At 35.7% G+C, this 20,799-nt stretch overlaps 1 protein-coding gene across 1 annotated transcript; it reads left to right on the forward strand.

Annotated features, from left to right (window-relative positions):
* The first annotated feature begins 15,567 nt into the window (after positions 1-15,567).
* On the forward strand, positions 15,568-20,799 carry LOC113350420 (aminopeptidase M1-like). Its single transcript, XM_026594558.1, has 19 exons — positions 15,568-15,820; positions 15,914-16,059; positions 16,156-16,258; positions 16,644-16,830; positions 16,931-17,024; positions 17,186-17,339; positions 17,460-17,564; positions 17,665-17,781; positions 17,885-17,998; positions 18,224-18,406; positions 18,504-18,792; positions 18,884-19,005; positions 19,084-19,181; positions 19,338-19,515; positions 19,606-19,720; positions 19,805-19,872; positions 19,964-20,038; positions 20,199-20,276; positions 20,372-20,799. Exons 1-19 carry the CDS (start codon positions 15,605-15,607, stop codon positions 20,555-20,557), a joined length of 2,628 nt encoding a protein of 875 aa, XP_026450343.1. The 5' UTR covers positions 15,568-15,604; the 3' UTR covers positions 20,558-20,799.

The following is a 20,799-nucleotide window of genomic DNA, read 5'->3' on the forward strand; positions in this document are numbered from 1 at the left end:
TATGTTGGATATTCCTCAAAGGAAAATGGTGAACAAGGTAAAGATGAAACTCAAGATATGAACACAAAGAAAATTCCTGTTAGAAAAACGGTACCAAGGAAAAGACCAAGGTGTGACATTAGTGACTCTTCTACATCAACTAATCCTACTGAGCATTCTGACTACCTAGAGAAATCGATTGCCAACAGTTCATCGCTTGCTTCTTCTATTGAGTCAATGCATGCTATTATTGCGGAAGATAAAGAAGGCCGCAAAATTGAAAAGGAAATGCGCGTACTTGATAAGGATAACAAAGATAACGAAGTATGGGATCTTGTTTATGGCATGGCTGAAATTTCTTTGGAAGATAAGCTGAAAGTGATTGAAATGCTCGACACCAATCACAAGAAGAACTTATTCAGACGTTTTACTCCTGAAGAGAGAAAGTTGTGGATTGGTTCAAAGTTAAAAGCATAAACCTGTCATCTTTGCAAGTTTCTGTTAGGTGCAATGGGCTTTTATAGTTACAAAATTTGGTTGTTTTGCTTCATAACTATTAGTATTTAATTTTTTTCCCCTAGTTGAGACTTTATGGTTATGGATTGAGCTATTAATTGTTATGGATCGACATCTTTATGGTTTGAATCTATGAACTTTATATTATATATGCTTATTTTCTATACAAATATATACTTTTATGCTTTTGAGATACGATGATTCTAATCAAAAAAGTATGTTTATCATCTTTTTAGGTGAACATGTCTTATTTGGATTTATCTACTGATAGTGAAGATCCAACCTTCGATACAGAAGAAGAAAGCAGTGATGATGAAGAAGTATATAAGTAGCAATGATGAATTTGAATTATCCATATTTTTGAATATACTTTCAGCGGTGCATTCATAGTTGATGGATATAATTAAGCAATTGCAATACATACAAAGTCAGCGTACTAAAAGACCAATGAGACGTCTGGTTACTTTATTTTGGTATAACTATATAAATAGAGTTTTGCGCGAAGATCCTAAAGACTTTCGACGAAGTTATAGGATGTACACTGATATTTTTGTAAAACTATGTTGTGTCATTCGAGAAACTACACCATTACGTGATACAAGATGTGTTTCGATTGAAGAAATGCTTGGTATATTTTTAATCGTTGTTGGACAAAGTTCACGATATTGCAGAATACGTGACACATTTGGTCGCTCTCGATGGACAGTTAGTAAAAACTTCAACAGGATGTTGCGAGCTTTAAATGCTATAGCCCCGAAGATGATGGCCAAGCCAACAAGTGAAATTCCAACTAAAATTCGAGAGAGTACACGATTTTATCCTTACTTTAAGGATTGCATTGGAGCTATATATGGACGGTACACATATCCCAACAATGGTAAAGAAAAGAGATGCATCTGTTTATCGGAATCGACATGGAATTACATCTCAAAATGTGTTAGCGGTTTGCAACTTCGACTTAGAGTTCATATATGTGCTCAGTGGATGGGAAGGGTCTGCTCATGATTCGAAAATACTTAACGATGCAATGACAAAAAGAAATGGAATGAAAATACCGCAAGGTAATTTTACTTTTGTCTAATGTGAAGTTTTGATTTTGTTGGTTAAATTATATTTGGGTTCTACTTGACGAAGTTTTCTTTTTGTGTTTTATTCAGGTAAATATTACTTGGGGGATGGTGGGTTTGCAAACTGGCGACATTGTTTAACACCATTTCGTGGCCAACGTTATCATTTGAAAGAATTTTCTGGTACGGGTAATCATGCGAAAAAGGCTGAAGAATTATTTAGCATGCGTCATGCTTCTTTGAGGAATGTAGTTGAAAGATTGTTTGGTGTTTTGAAGTCTCGTTTCTTGATCTTTAAGTCTCAACCTCCATTTCCGTATCAAGTGCAAGTGAACATATGGACAACTTGTACAGGCTTACACAACTTCTTGCAAAAAGAATGTCGTTCAGATGAGTTTCCAGTCGAGGAAGAGGAAGATAGTCATCCATCATTTCTTGAAAATGACGATGAAGTTTTGACACAAACTCAAGAACAACAACGTCAAGAAGCTAATACATGGAGAAAGAGTATAGCGGATGACATGTGGGATAATGTTCGTGAACAAAGGGAGTTAGAATTGCATGGAGACCATTAAAATGCAAAAAAAAAAAAAATTAAATTTTCGTTGCACAACAATAACATACTATTGATATACAAAGATATGATCATTTTTATTTATTTTTTTCTTTTGATTAAAGATCATTTTTACTTGCAAAAGAGGATTTGTTGTTTCTTAAAAGATGATGAGTTAGGAATGAACTCTCTCAAACTCCCCAAAACTCTCCCCAAACTCCCTCTAATGAACTCTCTCAAACTCTCTACACTCCCCCAAACTCTCTGAACTCAAAACACCAAACTCTCTCAAACTCCCCCAACTCTCTCAAACTCTCTCAAAATCCCCAAGATTCAAAATACACTCGACTCATCCAAAATCACTCGAGGACTAACCCCCTGTAAATCAAGATAAGTGAATTGTCCAAATAAATTTTTGAATAAATTGTCTTGAAGTTTAGGATCTTTTATATCTATAAATTCACGAACTTTCCAAATCAGTTTGTATACTAAACTTACAAAAAGTATTCGCGAACATCTCGAAATCAATTAGTTTGTGAACTGACCAAATCAGTTTGTATATATAAGTTAGTACATAAGATATTTACTCATTAAGTATATTACCAATAAGCTCAAAGTTCGTCTACTGACCAAATCATTTCGCCTCATGCTCCTCCCTTGTTCCTCCTATTAGGTAGCATAAGCCTCTTATGCCCTTTTTTTATCAATGTTTTCTTGCTTTAGTGATTGAAAAACTTAAGAAAAATAATAAGCCGAGGTAGAAGAGATACCCAATTATCTCGACATCCTTAGGTTTTTATTTGGACACCCTACATCAAAGTAGTCGAAATCTTTCCTCGGTCATACTCGGTTGAGGAGCTTGGAGCAAGGAGAAACAAGTTCAGACTTGGAAATCGCCAAAACTCGGTCTAATACTCAGAGTCTATTAATAACTTATATATTGCTGCTCATAAGTCATGATTTTTACCTTATTAAAATAAAAAAAAATTACACCATCGTGTAATTAAGTGTGTAATATGTTATATTGAACGTATTTATAATGTATTTAGAGGTTTTTCAATTGTATAACTCCCATCTGAAGGGTTACGAAAATTTTATTTTCTGATTTTAATGCATGCACGGCCAACTCAGAAAAATTGTTAACTTGTTATGCTCAAAAGTCGGTTTATATTGGCAAAATCGGCCGCCTTAATCGCTTAAAATCGGGAATGGCTTGGAATCATAAACCACCTCGGTCATGTATTCTGTAGCGGTTACTCGGCAAGTAATCGTCCTTGGAGAGCGATTTTGACTACACTTCCCTACATTATAGTTTTTATTGGATTTTTTTTAAATAATTTATAAATCGTTTTCAGTAGGATTTAAATGTTGTTATACGCTTTCCTAAGTTATGATACATATGGCTCTTTAAGAAATTTCATATGTAAATAATCTTTACACAAATACTTTTGTATCTGAATATTAATTATATTTTCAGATAGAAATTCCGACATCCGAATTCTTATCGGAATAAATACATTTCCAGTTATCCGAATCTCACATTAACTTTTGGATACTACTTAATGTTTCAGATGCAAATTCAAATGGATTCCAAAAACAATCTACTACTGATTGTCATTATATCATGGCTGATCGACTAAATTAATTATCAGTTATTGCGATTCAAATACGTTATGATTATTTTAATAAATGATAAGTCATAGAAAATCTAAAATAAATACGAAAAGATCCTAAAAATAAAAAGGAACATATAATTTTCTAAAACTAACTTATTTTTTCTTTTACACAACACTATATAAATACCGGCTTGAGTCCAGTTTTAGGAGAAAAATAAAAACGAGCCATTATATCAATAAAAATAATTTGAATATGGGGGTGCAAGAAATGAGAGAGAAGGGAAAAGAGATAGATATGGAGATGGAGAAAGGAACGGATGAATCTTTATACTTGGTGGTTCACATAGCGAAGGCAACCAACATCGACGCCAAAAATCCAACCACACCAATTGTAAGAAGAACCCCACAAGATTTCAAGAGTTACTTTGTGTCAATGTGGGTTGACCCGAGACCGGGCCAATTTTACGTGTTTGATTCTCCCTTGGTACCTGATCCAACAAGTTGGGATATGTACTACATATTTCGACTAAACCCAAAGAAGATACACCAAGGGTCGGCTTTTAGCTTAGAGGTTATTCGTGATGGAGAGTTTAGCGAGGTCGGAACATCGACCGGAACTCGAATCGTCGGGCAGGTAGAACTCCCATTACCAGGGTCATATTTTGTTTCTGTACCCCACTTTGTACATTTGTATGAAATTGTTGGATCAGAATGCGTGGAAAATGGAACTATGCATATAGTATTGACACTCACCAGGTTTGTACCGTTCAACAATAAAAATTGCTAATCCTTATCGTGTCGGGATCTAGTTAATTGAAGTGTTAATATCCAAAGATGATTTGATCTTTATTTACTCTTTGTCTTAAATTTTCCTAGATCATTGATTTGGATTTTCTATTATAATAAAGAAAATTTGAGTTCCAATTATGTTGTATTAAGTTGTTCATCTGCATAAGATATCGTAATTAGATGAGTACTTGGGTTTTTGTTCAACATTAAATTTACGAAAAATCCTAGTGCCTATTAAATACCTTTTTGTGCAAATTCTGCAATAGTATGGAAAGCTATCAAACATTTGCATATCATGTCGATTATTAGGTAATTTTTGTGCAAATCCCCGAGCATTATGGGAAATCATCCTGTCATCTTGTTAAATACTTTCTCCATATTGAAGCGGATATTGTAATGTCAATACCCTATGGGATAAAGGATACTTATCCAATATCGGATATTTTATGGTGTTTAACATTCAAAAAAGTCAAGGTAAAAAGTGTGCAAAGCCTCCTAAATTCAGGCTATGGTTCAAGTAGTTGCTTGGACATCTAATGGTTTAGCGCAGGAAAATCATTTTTGCGCCTCGGGATTCCCAAGGAAATATAAGCCATTCGATTCACATAATTAATTTGATCAAATGACAACATTATTTGAATGAAATTATTGGGCCCTCTGCATCATGTCATTGGACACTATTCTATTTTGAATCACTGTAAGAAATAAAACCAAATTAAAGGCAAGGCTTCAAAAATTTTCTTGAAGTTTGATCACCATAAGAATTAGCCTAATAAGATAAGAGAATTAGCATAATAAGATAAGAGTTAGCCTAAAACAAAATGGGATGTAAGTGGATGGGTGGTTGATAATAGTTTCCTTTCAATTATATCTTGATAAAATTCGAATTTTCACCATTCTTACACTTTTTTTTTCCAGAATACTTCTTTTTCACCAATATTGATGATTTTGATTGAAAATGAATGAAGGAATGACAAATACATCGAAATTAATTTAATGTTGCGATAATATAAGCACGATAAGAAGTGATTAATCACAAACAAATAATTTAGATTATTATTATAATTGCATCTGAGGTAGTATAAATTATGATATTATCATACAACCTTATCAAAACGCATACAAATGTCAATCTTGAACATTCGTTGGATAATTATTGGTCATCAAATAACCGGAAATTTTCATAAATACATAGAAGGTATTGGTTATATATACGCTTCAATAAGTACTGTTATTCCCTATTAGGGCTATGTCCAGATAATATGACTTGAGAAATAACTTATAAAAACCATTGCTTCTTATAATTTAATTTTTGACATAATTATAATCTCGTTAAAAAAAATATCTCCAAAACAATAATTTTAGTTTAACAAGGGTATATTGGATTACGAATTACATGGATAAAAATGTATTTTGGTTTGCAGAATCCAGAGGACTTATATAAAATATAGAAAAGACTTGTGGAATATAATCTACGGAACATAAGGAATAATACAGATTAATTTCCAATATAAAAATTATTTTGAATGCATATATATTTGCGGTGGAGGTGGCAGTGGTGCTAGTGGCGGTGGTCGTTGTGGTGTTGGTTATGGCGGTGGACCGATGATGGTGGAGGTAGGAATGACAGTGGCATTGGGGGTAGAGGCTTTGATGGTGGATGTAGGGATCTATGATCTTGGTGGTTGTGGTGGTAAAGGAGGTGCTGGTAGTGGTGGTGCCGACTGTGATTATGGTGGTACTTGTGGCGGAGGTGGTGGTGGTGTTGATAGCAGTGGTGGTTGTGGTGCTATTATGAGAAAAATATGAAAATCCACAAGTTTCCGCAAAAGTCTTGTCCTTTGAGTTTAGATTTGTGAAAGAAAATAATATATATATTTTTCCTTATAATGTGCATAAAATTCCACAAAAGTCTTGGGTTCCTAACAATCCATAAAAATCTAAATAAATTGGATTCTTCGAATTTTTATGGAGTCTAATTTTCTGAATTGGATCCCTGAAATTTTGGGAATCTTAATTTTCCGTATAATTCTTAATTCAATACACTCGTGTAAGATATCATGAAATTCAATTGATCTCTTTCAATGAAAATGACTTTTATTCATTAAAACTAAATCTCTGATACCAAACATATTATCATACATAAGATAATTTATATTCCATTTAGCAGGGTTTCTATAATAGCATCGATCACTTTGAAATTCAACTGTGGATGACTCGTGAATTAAACTTTGATTTCTGACATTAATTGTTAATTTTTGAAACGAATATACTTTTTACCAAGTCGATCAGTATATTTTCCCATTTTTGACAGGTGTCATCGGTTTTAATACCATTTGTGATTATTTACTTCCCCCATAATTATCTTCACTTCGCCACTATAATTTATCTAATAGTGAGGTTTTTTCACACATAACATGTTTTTTGGGGCAAAAATATAATTCAATCAACATTAAACACCAATAGAGTAGTAGTTCATAACCATTTCGTTCAACGTTGATCGAGAGATACATCACAAAACAAGTATTAATCACATATTTTTAACTATATATATGCTCTAATTTTCTTATTGAGTTATATATAATATAGCTAATCAACCTAATATCAAGAATTTCATGATTTTCAAAATAATTTCACTACAAACCCTAAAAGTAGAATGACTTACATTTGGTGATTTTATGGATATAACTTGAAATCGAAAGATGCAATAAAACCACCTACAGTTATATAACAAATCTTTTTGATTTGGCGCAACAAATCAAGAGAAACCTCCTTCAAAATCAAAAAAGGGAAGAAAGGTATGTGAGGATTGGGAGAGAAACAAAAGATGGAGTAAAGAAGGAGAAATTCCAAACCCGCGCTTTTTCTGAGTGTTTATTCCTTGCAAACGGAAACTGAGTATCCATCTGGCCAAGGTTAACGCTTTGACCGACACAGGAACTCATTTGACATTTTCTACTGTGCGTAACGGAAGTTCTTCTCCGATAATACGTGCGATGTCCCTCTTTTTTTCTTGGATATGTAAGCCACAACCAAGCAAAATTCAAGACCATAGTGATTGGCCTTAGAGAAAATCACATGGATAGTGTCACTCCTTCGAAATGAAGGATACACTACCGATTCAATCGACTTATGTCCTACTATGGAAACTATCAATCACATATTCACCCCATGATATTTTTACACTCCTTCTTCTTTGTAGTGGAGACTACACGATAAACAGTTACCCATTTAAAAAAATAGCATATACGGCAGACTCTCAACCGATTATGAGGATAAAAAAAAGGATACACGACAGACTAGTAGCTGTTTATGAGGAAAAACAAGTGTACACCGCATACTGTTAATCATTTGGGAACATATATATATATAAATAACCACATTTTTAGGTGGAACGGCTAACAATTTATCGTATAATTTGCTTCTCCTTCGTTCACCATAGTATCTTCCCTCCTTCGTTGGACCATTGACCATTGCTCCTTCATTGTGGATGATTTTTTTATTTTTATAAGAAACAAACAAAGAATTATATATGACTAGCCCTATGGTCCGTACTTAGAGAGGGAATGAGCTAAATAGGGTACCGACCAAACCATATGGCTTACATTGATTTTATCCCTTTGATCTAGATCGTGAGCGACCCCATTTGTAAAACGGTCAAATACAAAGGACATAAACTTAAGCTTGAGAATGAGGATTTCAATATCATGTAACAAACAATGGGTTCTCTGGTCTCCCATGAAGGTGTTCTTGTTAATTTTTTTCAAAATAGCTAACGCATCATTCTCGACAATGATTCAATCAAGTCTTTTCTCCAAATCCATTAGCAAAGCATCTTTAATTTCTCGAGTCTCTGCTTCTTTTTCAGAAAAACATACTAAATAAGTTGATTGAGCATAAACAAATTTATGGTTTGAATCCCTAAGAATGAAAACCAATTCCCCCATATAGAGATTTGGGTTCCAAGCACCATCGACATTTATCTTGGTCCAATCCTTGGGTTAACCACCCAGGGTAAAGCTGGTTGTGGTGGATAAATTGTAGATATGCCCTGTAACGATGGGTTCTTATAGAGGTCAATATCATTAACTTTGCTCTTGCTAGAATGGTAGCCGGTTCTTTTGATTTCCCATTATAGACTAAGTCATTTCGGTTTGTTCAGGTGGACTATATCAAGCACACAATAAGCGGGAAGTTGTCAGATCTATCATACACATCTTTATAAGGATGGATTTGAAGCCAAAATCTAACCCACTGGTGAATGGTAAATTCTATAACAGAGTATAGTTTGCACATTTTGAAGTCTCCAAACTCTAGTAAGACAGTTGCAGGTTACTAGGGTATGTATAATTGTTTCAGATTTAAACTTGCTTCATGGACAATTAAAATTAGATATGTGGATGCGCTTGTGAAGAATTTCTCTGTCTGGAAGGTCTCCTTTCAAATCTTTTTCAAACAAACAACTGAATTCTTACTAGTAGTTTACAATTCCACATAGCCATCCATAAGCCAGAGTTCATGTTGTCACCACAAAAATTAAGGGTGAAATAAGCAGATTTAGTATTGAAGTTACCAATCTTAGATGTCATCCACACCCTCCTATCTCTAAAGGGTACAACACTGAGAGAGATTTCTTCGATCTTCTCTTTTAAGGGTTGATCAAACACAACACTTAACTTTGATGTATCCCGAATTCTAGAGTCATGATTTATTAAATCATTTTCTCTAAACATTTTATCAACACTAGTATTGATTTTTGGTATGACAGTCCCTTCTCCAGGAATCAAATTGCCGCACAAAGAGTCAATAAAATTTCCTTACCCCACTATTTATGAGATAAAAGGTTTGATCTTATTTATGGAGGCCCTACCATGCCCAAAGAACTTTTTCATGGAACATATAATTGAGCACATCCACACTCGGATAATATTTTGAGGTCATTCATTATGCATGAGTTAATTGCAAAAGGTTATCTTAGGGGAAAAAAGAGTTAGCGTATAGGTGGAATCCCGATCCTCCACAACCCCCACTTAGAGCAAGTCTTATAGAGGAATCCATCCATCTTCCATCTTCCACGCCACCTCAGCACTTGGAATTGTGGATGGAAGCGCAAGTGTAATGGTGGAATCCATAGGAACGCTATTAAGAATAGCGTTAAACGTTAATAAGAATAGCGCGTCGTAACGTTATTAAAAATGACGCTTGACTTGAGTCAACGGTCAGAGCGCTATCGTTCAGAACACCATCGACCCTTTCCCCAGTTCAGTTCGTTCATCTTCTTCTCTTCTCTCAAACATTAAGAAAAACCAAACCCTAAAACCCCCCGTGTTGATTTCTGGCATGATGGTTCAAATCAGTGAAATTGGTTCAAAGGGTTTGTTCTTGGTGTCATAAGGAATCTAAGCATACTTCAATTTCTCAATTTGATTGAGAATCCAAAGAGAGGTTAGTGAAATTGTAATTTGAGTTTATTTTATGGCTTGATGAAATGTTAGGGCTTTAGATAAGATGATTGTTAATTGTATGCATGATACCCGATTGTTTGATGAATGAACATTGTGTATTGTGTGAAATTGGCATGAGATAATGAATTAACATGTTTTAGTTACATTATGTAAATAATTAAGTGCATTGTGTGACTAGTTTTTATTTGATGATTTTTTATAGATATGGACATGGATGTGTGTATGTTGTTGAGTGCAAAAGAGTGGGATGAGAAACATGTTTCTACAAGTATAAACTTACATGATAAACAACATGATATTGTTTTTAGAAGTAATTTGGAGGACCTTGAGGATTTATATAATCGTGTAGTGGTTCATGAAAGCGCTAGTGAAGTTATTCAAAATTCCGGACTTGCTAGATTTTTTGAAATTAGAATTAAGAGAGCTGATCAACAACTATCTTATGGTATCATAGAGAGGTGGTGGTATAGCACCAATTCGTTTCATTTCCCAAACTTTGAAATTGGTTCACCCCTTTAGATTTTGTTCACTTATCCGGAATTCCTATTGGAAATAGTCGTAGAAGATTGGAATACATCGCTACAAATAGATGGAAAAGTAGAGAAAATCAAGAACTAGAGAATACCTACTTTGCATCTATGCATGGGTACGCAAACTACAACAAGAAGTCGGGTGATTTTCCTATTAGTTGCCTCGCAAAATATATGAAGGAAAATCCAATTAATGATGCAAATTGGGAGATTATGACTCGATACTTCTTAATATAGGTGATTTCAAAAAAATTAATGGCACGTAGCACTACAAGATCAAGCAAAGGTTGGATCGCTTCCTTGCGTGATTTGAATGCAATTCGTGATTATGATTGGGGTTCGGCTTGTTTTAGTCACTTGTATAGTAGCATGAGTGCGGTTGTTAGAGGTGGAAAAAACATGTGTGGAATGGCGATACTTCTAAAATATTGGTTTTACATATACTTTCGTACTTTGACGCATTTTCTCAAAGAAGATGTACCTCTTGATGTATGGTCTGCAATTATGATATTTAAGAAAGATAGTCTAGTGAAGTTTCAAAGGGATAGTGCTAAACACTCCCTTACTACAGCTCGCCAACAAACTGAGTTGAGGACAATTGTTGGAACGTTATGGCAACCATGGTCAACTAGTGTGTATAGAGATCATCCTGATATAGTGCATGCTCGTGAACTCTCCATGTGAAGAGTGACTTTCTATAATCCGGAAAGCGATAATAGTATCATGTATCTTGGTGAACGGTTTTTACTGGAAACAAGGTAGGTATGAAGATCTAATCTACCTCCCTAACAACAACTCTATGTTGTTTTCATAATCTATGTAAGAGAAGTGTTTTCACACTACAAAGTAGATTTCTGTTGAGATGCATGAGTAGAGCTCGGACTCAAAAATGATCTTCACGATATGAGAAGTCTAGAAGAACCTCAAGACCAACAGATCTACGTTTTTTCACTAATTTTCTTTAAGATTTCTTGTTATTTTCAAGATCTTTAAAGTCTTCCTCAAGTAGCTCCGGAGAGTTGTAGATCAGAGTAAATATGAAGTTTTAAACGCTTCGGTGATCAAACGATCTCCTCCATGAAAGAGCTGGGAAGAGATGCTAGTCAGTAGGCTAGACAAGGAAGCAATCACCTTATGAGAGTTGAAAAAGACGAACTTTTCATGATTTTCATCATCAAACTCACCATAATCTTGGAATCTCCTTCTTAAAAATTTAAGTTTAAGTGAAGGGGAGGAATTAATGAGTATATAATCAGTCATCAAACTCAAAGTTTGTTTGAAATCATAAGTTAAAAGATGATGAGATATATTTCCTAGAATGGGAAAACGTACTAAATCGTCATAATATTTAGTCTTTAATTTATAACAATTCCAAGAAGTCCACGTGAAATTTTGGAAGACCTTGTTAACCCACCGGATCCTATTGATGTGGTTGAAGGACGAGACTATAAACATGTTGAAGAGAGCCAATATACGTGGTGGTGGAAGCAACAATCTATTGGATTTTTGCTTCCAGAAATGCTGCATGAGGATAACAGAGATGAAGTTGGAGCTGCAAGTACTCAAGATCCAACATTTCTTGTGAATCAGGTCCCCCCAATACATCCAACACGGTATATGTATGACAACGTCTCAAAAGTTTCACCTGAATTTCCAAAAACTCCATGGTATATCGTACGCTCAGACAGTAAAGACAACTGTGTTCAAGTGCCTTTGCAACCACCCGAAGCTCCTCCATTTACGTATGATAGCAGTTGGGGAACAAGGGTTAGTAATTTTTGTTTTTAACTCTTTCAATTATTTTGTTTGCCATATTTTTATGATTTTCTTTACAAATTAAAAGCTCTTTAACATATTTGCTATGTTGGTGTTTCTTTTCAGGAGCAATGGAAAGATCTAGCGCTCAATTTTGCTACGTTAAATGTTACAAAGGACAATTATTGGTTTGAACAAGATCGTGCACAATCTCTTGGGAATTACGGAGGGGAAGGATCGACGTCAACCCAATCATGTTATGATCTTGCAGAAAACTCCCAATATTGCCGTAAAAGACCAGCCACAAGTCATGATGCCGCATTAGATGATGCACCAGATGAAAGAATTCAAGAGACACAATTCACCCAAATGTTAAATAATAGTGATTGTTTTACTTGTGATGAAGTGCAAAGGATGTTGGGAATAGAACCATGTGATTAGTGGGTTTACTGTGGTAACATAGATGTAGTCTTGATGGTGTATGAATTCAAGAATGTAGGAATGAATGTTTCTTTAGTGTATGAATGTCTTTTCTTTATGTGTGTGTATGAATATCTTCTCTTTTGTATGAATGTGTTTTCTTTTGTCTTTTCTTTATATGTGTGTATGAAAATCTTGGAATTCTTACAATATTTGAGCTTTGTTTACAGGTGCAATATGGACGACGAAAATCCGCTAAGGAGGTATGTACTAATGACGTATGGTATCGATCTTAGCATTGGTGATGATAGAGAGGAGAGAACAATTGTGGTATACCAGTATATGACCAGAAGAACAGCTTTAGTCTTTTTTCGTAAGATTTCGAAGAACATCTTTAGTCTTTTTTCGTAAGATTTCGAATGAACTTGGTTGCAATCCTATGATTTATAGATTTTAAAATTAAGAAATATTAAGATTTTCATTGTATTATTTATGGTTTTCACTGTTTTCAATTTATGGTTTTCATTGTTTTCAAAAGAGAAGAAGTTATGGATTTTCAAAAGAGAAGAAAAAAACTAAGTATGGAACTTGAGGAATTGGCTTAGGTTCTGGATGTTTTTCAAGAAAAGCGCAAATAAGAATAGCGTTTAGCGCTATTAAGAATAGCGCCAAACGCTATTAAGAATTGCGTTTCATTCCTAACCATTAGATCTGTAACGGCTCCTTATAATCAACGACTCACAAAAAAAACGCCATTAACAATAGCGTTTCAACGGCTATTTCTTTGAATTCGAAATTTTTCTTATAAATTGATCACTTCTCATCTCAGACCAAAACCATTTAATCTCTAGATTTTTCTCCATCTTCTCTAGATTTTTCTCCATCTTCTTAAAATTCATTGCAATTCAGACTTTTTTTTTTAACCATGGCAAAATATCTTACACCCGAAGATGTTGCAATCACCAAAGCTTGGATAAGCATTACACTTGATGGTGTTGCCAGAGTTGATCAAAAATCAAACCAGTTTTGGGAGCGGGTATTCGATACCTATGTAAGCAGCTTTGGGAATAAAAATGACAGAACTGTTCATAAGTTGCAAAATAGATTGTACCTTGAAAAAAGATATCAAAAAATGGGTTGGTATCTTAAGAAATTTGTATAGAAACAATGCAAGCGGATGCGGAATTGTTGATCTTGTAAGTTTTATTAAGATTTCTTAATGTATATCATTTTATTTTATTGAAGGATTTCTAACTTGAGTTTTTGTTTTTTTTTTGTAGGAGAAAAAAGCTAGATTGGAATATAGTAACGTTAGCAAGGGAAAACCTTTTCAAAATGAAGAGGTGTACCGACTTTTCAAAGCCCATGTTCTCGGATTCAATCCCGAAGAAATTGATCCTACTCAAAATGTGGAAGATGAATCAGATGCTCCTAGTGTTAATTCTTCAACAAGTAGTGCTCCCGCAAGAAGCGACCCAATATGGCATGAAGAGGATGGACCTCGTCGACCAACGGGGAAAAGGGCTCAACAAAGGGAAGCTTCGGAGCTATCGTCCATCAACGACGGAACTGAGCGTATTTTGAAACATTTTAGTGAAGAGAATGGAAAGAAGATGGCAAGATTGGATGGACAAGAAGAATATTTATTAACTATTGCAGAGATAAAAAAGAAATCCGTGGATTTGGCTTTGGAGAAACATGAACTCGAAGTGTTGGATGTGGTGGTTGAGACCTTGCCGGAATGGAAGCAACAATTTATGTTGGATAAACAAAATAAGATTTTGGAAAAACATGGTTATCCTCCTAGAACACTTGGTTATCCTAGCACTAGCAATGTTCGTCATTTTAATATATGAAACCATATAGCTTATGGAACTATGTAGCTTCAATTATGTTTTTTTTTTTTTTTTTTTTTTTGCAATTTGATGTAGTGGAATCAATGTAGTTGAAGTATTTTTAGTATCAATCAATTTTATCTTCATTTTGATTTGATTTGATTCAATATATGAAACCAAAAAACTAGTTTGTTCAAGAGGAAAAAATGAGAGACTAGAAAAAAAACGAAGTATAGGATTGGAGAAGTGGAGTGGCTCCTGGATGTTTTTTGTGGTTAGCGCAATTAAGATTGGCGCTGAAAAACGCTGTTGTTAACAACGCTGAATGCCATTCTAGCGCTTGACTTACGCTATTTTGATTAGAGCAAGTCTTATGGTGGAAGAGTTCCATCTTCCACGCCACCTCAGCATTTGGAACCGTGGATGGAAGTGCAAGTGTAGTGGTGGAATAGTGAAAACGCTATTCTTAATAGCGCTAAAAAACGCTAATCTTAATAGCGCTAAAAAAACGCCATTAAGAACAACGTTTTTTCTCAGCCGTTAGATTTCAACAACTCATCCTAAATCTACGGACAAAAAAAAAACGCTATTCTTATTAGCGTTCAGATGGATTCCACGAACCCTTCCACGAAACGGTGGAACCTTGCTTGGATTTTCTGTGGAAAACCCCAACTTGGAAGCCATTAGACTTGACATTCCATGGTTTTTCCACACTTGGAATAGGTTGGATTCCACCATAAGACTTGCTCTTAGCGTTCAACGCCATTCATATTGGCGTTTCTTGTCCTCTACTGCGCCAATCTTATTGGCGTTTAGATGGATTCCACGAACCCTTCCACCAAACCATGGAACGTTGCTTGGATTGTCTGTGGAAAACCCCAACTTGAAAGCCACTAGACTTGACGTTGCATGAATTTTCCAAGTTTGGAATAGGTTGGATTCCACAGTAAGACTTGCTCTTAATCCCCTGTAATCAACAGCCACGTGTAACCGTAAAACCTCCATATAATAAACAACTTCTTCACGTCAAAGACTCACTCTATTCCAGAAAAAAAATACACCCACACCAAGAAAAAACCATGGAGCAATTCAAAGGACAATCAAGATTACCTAAATTCGCAGTACCAAAGAAATATGATCTGAAATTAAAACCAGATCTTATTGATTGTAAATTCAATGGAACTGTTGAAATCAACATTGATATCAAATCAGAAACTAAATTCTTAGTTCTTAATGCTGCTGATCTTGTTTTTCACAATGATTCTGTTTTCTACAAGACCCATAACGCTGATAAGGTAATTGTTTCTGTGTTTTTGTTGATTTTTGAAAGTAGGTTTTTGTTTTTGTGTTTTGATTTTGATTTTGGTTGTGGGTTTGGATTTTTTTAGGTTTTTAAACCATCAGTGGTGGAATTGGTGGAAGCAGATGAGATCGTTGTGTTTGGATTCGATGAGAGTCTTCCTCTTGGTGAAGGGGTTTTAGGGGTTACTTTTGATGGGACTTTGAATGATAGGATGAAAGGGTTTTACAGAAGGTAATGATTTTTTGATTTCTCTTGTTTTTTGGGGGTTTTGTATCAGCATTGTGTAATTTTTTGATCTTACTGTGATGGGTTTTTGATTGATTGCAGTTCTTATGAGATTAATGGTGAAAAGAAGAATATGGCTGTTACACAATTTGAACCAGCAGATGCTAGGAGATGTTTTCCATGCTGGGATGAGCCGGCTGCAAAGGTACTAGCTACTAGGCTAGATTGAGATAAAATTCATGTTGTTGTATGTAGACCAGGAGAGGCATTGGGGGATTCAATTTCTTAATTTACGCTTTGCTTTCTTCGTAATACTAACTAATAGTGTAAATAGCGATATTGTGAGGAGTGCAGGTATACTTTGTAAGAAATCACCGACTCCCTTGTGATAGGAGTGTGGTTTGATGATTGTTCAGTTTTAGGTTCTCAGCCTATGTTATGTGTATGCTAAATTTTGTTATCATTGATAGCGTGGTAGAAAAATTGTAATGTGGCTAAGCTGCATCATGCCTATTAGCAGTTCATGGTAACATATGAAATATATCAGTTATAAGATTTGCCATGGTCGCTGACAAGTGTATTGTAAACAGGCTACATTCAAGATAACATTGGTTGTGCCATCTGATCTAGTGGCATTGTCCAATATGCCAGTGGTTGACGAAAAGCTTGATGGGGATCTCAAGACAGTGTCATTCCAGGAATCACCTATCATGTCAACATATTTGGTGGCTGCTGTTGTTGGTCTATTTGATTATGTAGAGGACCACACACCTGATGGTATGATTCTAAACAAAATTTTGTACTGCTTCTTTATGTCTTTGACAGAGCAATGCGCTACTAGGAAAAGTTATACTGAAATTATTGTTTATATGTGAAGGTATCAAGGTTCGCGTATATACTCAAGTTGGTAAGGTAAATCAAGGGAAGTTTGCATTAGATGTTGCCGTGAAGACTCTTGATCTGTATAAAGAGTATGTGCCATAACTTCTATTTTCTTTTCTGACTTTCATTGATTGAATTTTGTTTTTTGTGGTACGCTGATATTTCTGATGAATTATTAGTTTGGACACTGTTTCAAGATTCTTTAAGCCTTTGACATTGAGAGACTAAATTTTTATTTGAACTTGGACAGGTACTTCGAAACTCCTTACACACTCCCCAAACTGGATATGATTGCTATTCCTGACTTTGCTGCTGGGGCTATGGAGAACTATGGTTTGGTCACATATCGTGAGACTGCTTTGCTTTATGATGAGCAGCATTCAGCAGCTGCTAACAAGCAACGGGTACTTGACTCATCTTAATCGAGATCTAGATTTCATTTGCAGCCTTTTCAGGAGTTGTGTATTTCCTGTTCTTTTTTTTTTCTGAAAGCGCGGTACTAATGGTATCATTCTGCTTTTCAGGTTGCCATTGTTGTTGCTCATGAGCTAGCTCACCAATGGTTTGGAAATCTTGTTACAATGGAATGGTGGACACACTTATGGCTGAATGAGGGATTTGCGACATGGGTATTTTTCACGGCCCTTCCCTAAGTGCATGTGATGATGATTCATAAATACTCGAGGATGAAATACTACATTTATTATGATATGATATCCTTGATTTCAGGTGAGCTACTTGGCAGCCGATAGCTTGTTTCCTGAATGGAAAATATGGACACAGTTTCTTGACCAAACAACTGATGGTCTTAGACTGGATGGACTTGCAGAATCACACCCAATCGAGGTGGATATTTCCATCCATACTGTATATCGCGTTGATCTATGTGAATATGTCTTTCTGTAACTTAACTCTAATGCTTCCGTGGATATGGATTTGTATGTATCAGGTTGACATAAACCATGCTAGTGAAATTGATGAGATTTTTGATGCTATAAGCTATAGAAAAGGTGCCTCTGTTATCCGGATGCTACAAAGCTATCTCGGTGCTGAACCTTTCCAGGTTAGACTTTTTTCATGATGCTCTTCAACCACTGTTAGCTCTTGATATCTTAATGTGCTAGTTAATGACATATTTTTGTATAATGTGCTAGCTCTTGATGTATTTTTATGTATTTGGTATCATACCTTAACTCTTTCGAGTTATCTCACCTTTTCTGAAAACAGTTTTCTAATTTTTGATGCTGATATATTTTGTCGTAATGAATGGATTCTTTCGTGCATCCAGAGATCACTCGCCTCATATATAAAGAAGTTTGCTTGCTCGAATGCAAGGACAGAAGATTTATGGGCATCTCTTGAGGAGGGATCTGGGGAACCAGTGAACATGCTAATGAATTCATGGACAAAACAGATGGGGTATCCTGTAATTTCCGTACAACTCAAAGATAACAAGTTGGAGTTTGATCAGGTCTACTTTTTTTCTCTGATCTTCTGTTATTGAAGTTTTTGTTTTGTTTAAGTTTAACATACATTCTTAAGGAACCTGACAATGATGTAATTTGCAGTCACAATTCTTACAAAGCGGAGCTAGTGGAAATGGTCAATGGATTGTCCCAATCACATTATGCTGTGGCTCATATGAGGCTCACAAGAATTTTCTGTTGCGGTCAAAATCAGAATCTTTGGATGTGGTGGAACTTCTTGGGTCTTCGGATGTGAAAGGGAACCACGAGCAGTGGATTAAGCTTAACATTGACCAAGCTGGTTTCTACAGGGTAAAATATGATGATGACCTCCAAGCCAGACTAAGATATGCAATTGAGGCCTCATCCCTTTCTGCAACTGATAGATTTGGTAAGATCTGTTTCACTGTTACTTAGCTGCTCTATTGCCATATATATTTGTGATTTGATTATCTGACCCCCCGTGTTATTATTTTGGACAGGTATTTTGGATGATTCTTATGCCCTATCTATGGCTTGCAAGCAGTCATTGTCATCTTTGTTTACCTTGATGAGTGCGTACAGGAAGGAGCTCGACTATACTGTCTTGTCACATTTGATCACTGTAAGTTTGTCCTCTTCATTTCATAGTGATAGTACCTTATTTGATGCTTTCACACCCTAATCATCTTCATCAATGCAGGTGAGTTTCAAAGTTGCAACAATCACTGCCGATGCTGTTCCAGAATTATCAACTTACCTAAAGCAATTCTTCATCAATCTCTTCCAGAGTTCTGCCGAGTAAGTTTACCCTGAACACTAGATTAAAGGATTTTACTCAAGTATCTCGATTAACTATTAAATTGGAAGACTGCTCTTCTTCTTTCATATATATAAAACGATAATCTTCCCCTTGAAATCATGATTCAAATGGTATGCTACTGGTACTATGTATAGGAGACTAGGTTGGGAGCCACGTCAAGGTGAGAGCCACTTGGATGCTATGTTGAGAGGAGAGATATTGACTGCTCTCGCCATTTTTGGACATGATCTGACCCTAAACGAAGCAGTTCGACGTTTCCGTGCATTTGTGGATGATAGAAACTCACCACTTCTCCCTCCCGACTCAAGAAAGGTTAGTGAATCAGAAGAGTCGTTTTACTTCTGCTCTTTGTGTTCCTCTAGTCAACAACGTAATTGTTTGTTGTTACAAAATATTTTGTAGGCAGCATATGTTGCAGTTATGCAGACTGTTACAGCATCAAATAGATGGGGTTATGACGCACTTCTGAAAATTTATAGAGAAACTGATCTAAGCCAGGAGAAGACACGTATTTTAGGTAATTACTTTTTTTTTTTGGTGGTAAATTCAGGTATAATATCGCTGTCCATATTGTGGCTGAAAATTATTTTTTCTGTTGCAGGCTCACTTGCCTCATGTCCAGATCCTAGCATCGTTCTCGAAGTTCTGAACTTTGTGTTATCACCTGAGGTAATTTTATTTGTTTGTTAACATTACTTACAAAGTGATATAACCTAATTGTTTTACAGCAGGATCTGATTGGTGAATGATGTTGTGGCAGGTTCGAAGTCAAGATGCTGTTTTTGGGCTAGCTGTAAGCAGGGAAGGGCGTGAAACTGCATGGTGTTGGCTTAAGGTATTGTTTATGTTTCCAACCAGTAATGAAACACTACCCACCGTCTTCCCTCTTCTTGGGCAGATCATCTTTTTTCCGCGGTCATAAAACTACACATCTAGCAGAACTCTGGTTCATAATATCTATACCCGCATAACATTGACATATAACTGTGATGCAGGAAAAATGGGATCACATCTTAACTACCTATGGTCCTGGATTTCTGGTGACACGTTTTGTCGGTGCTGTTGTCTCTCCGGTAAATCTCACGACCTTGTCCCCTTTCTACTTTGCTCTCTTTATAGTAATGACAAAACCCAGGGTTAACAATACAACCTTTTCCTTGATTATCAGTTCTCTTCAACCGACAAAGTAGCTGAAGTAGAGGAATTCTTCGCCACCCGCACCAAGCCTTTCATTGCCAGAACTTTGAAGCAGAGTCTTGAGCGAGTTCACATCAATACAAAATGGGTCCAGAGCATTCGTGACGAAAAGTCTTTTGGTGAAGTTATTAAGGAGTTGGCACACAGAAATTACTAGAATAATCCCACGTCGAAGTTTACTACCACTTCAGAACTAGTTTAGCGCTTGAATAAAAAGCATCAGATGATTCTACACTAAATCTTTGTTTTAGCCCTTGAATAGCTGATTATTATGGTTTAATTGGGTTGTACTATGTCCTCACGAACAGATTAAGACGTTTTACAGTCCTCATTGTTAATTCACAAATGTTCAGCTATATGGTTCAGATGAGATTGCCAGTTGCTTTGTCTTGCCTTTGA

This window comes from Papaver somniferum, chromosome 2, assembly GCF_003573695.1.
Source record: "Papaver somniferum cultivar HN1 chromosome 2, ASM357369v1, whole genome shotgun sequence".
Lineage (NCBI taxonomy): Eukaryota > Viridiplantae > Streptophyta > Magnoliopsida > Ranunculales > Papaveraceae > Papaver > Papaver somniferum.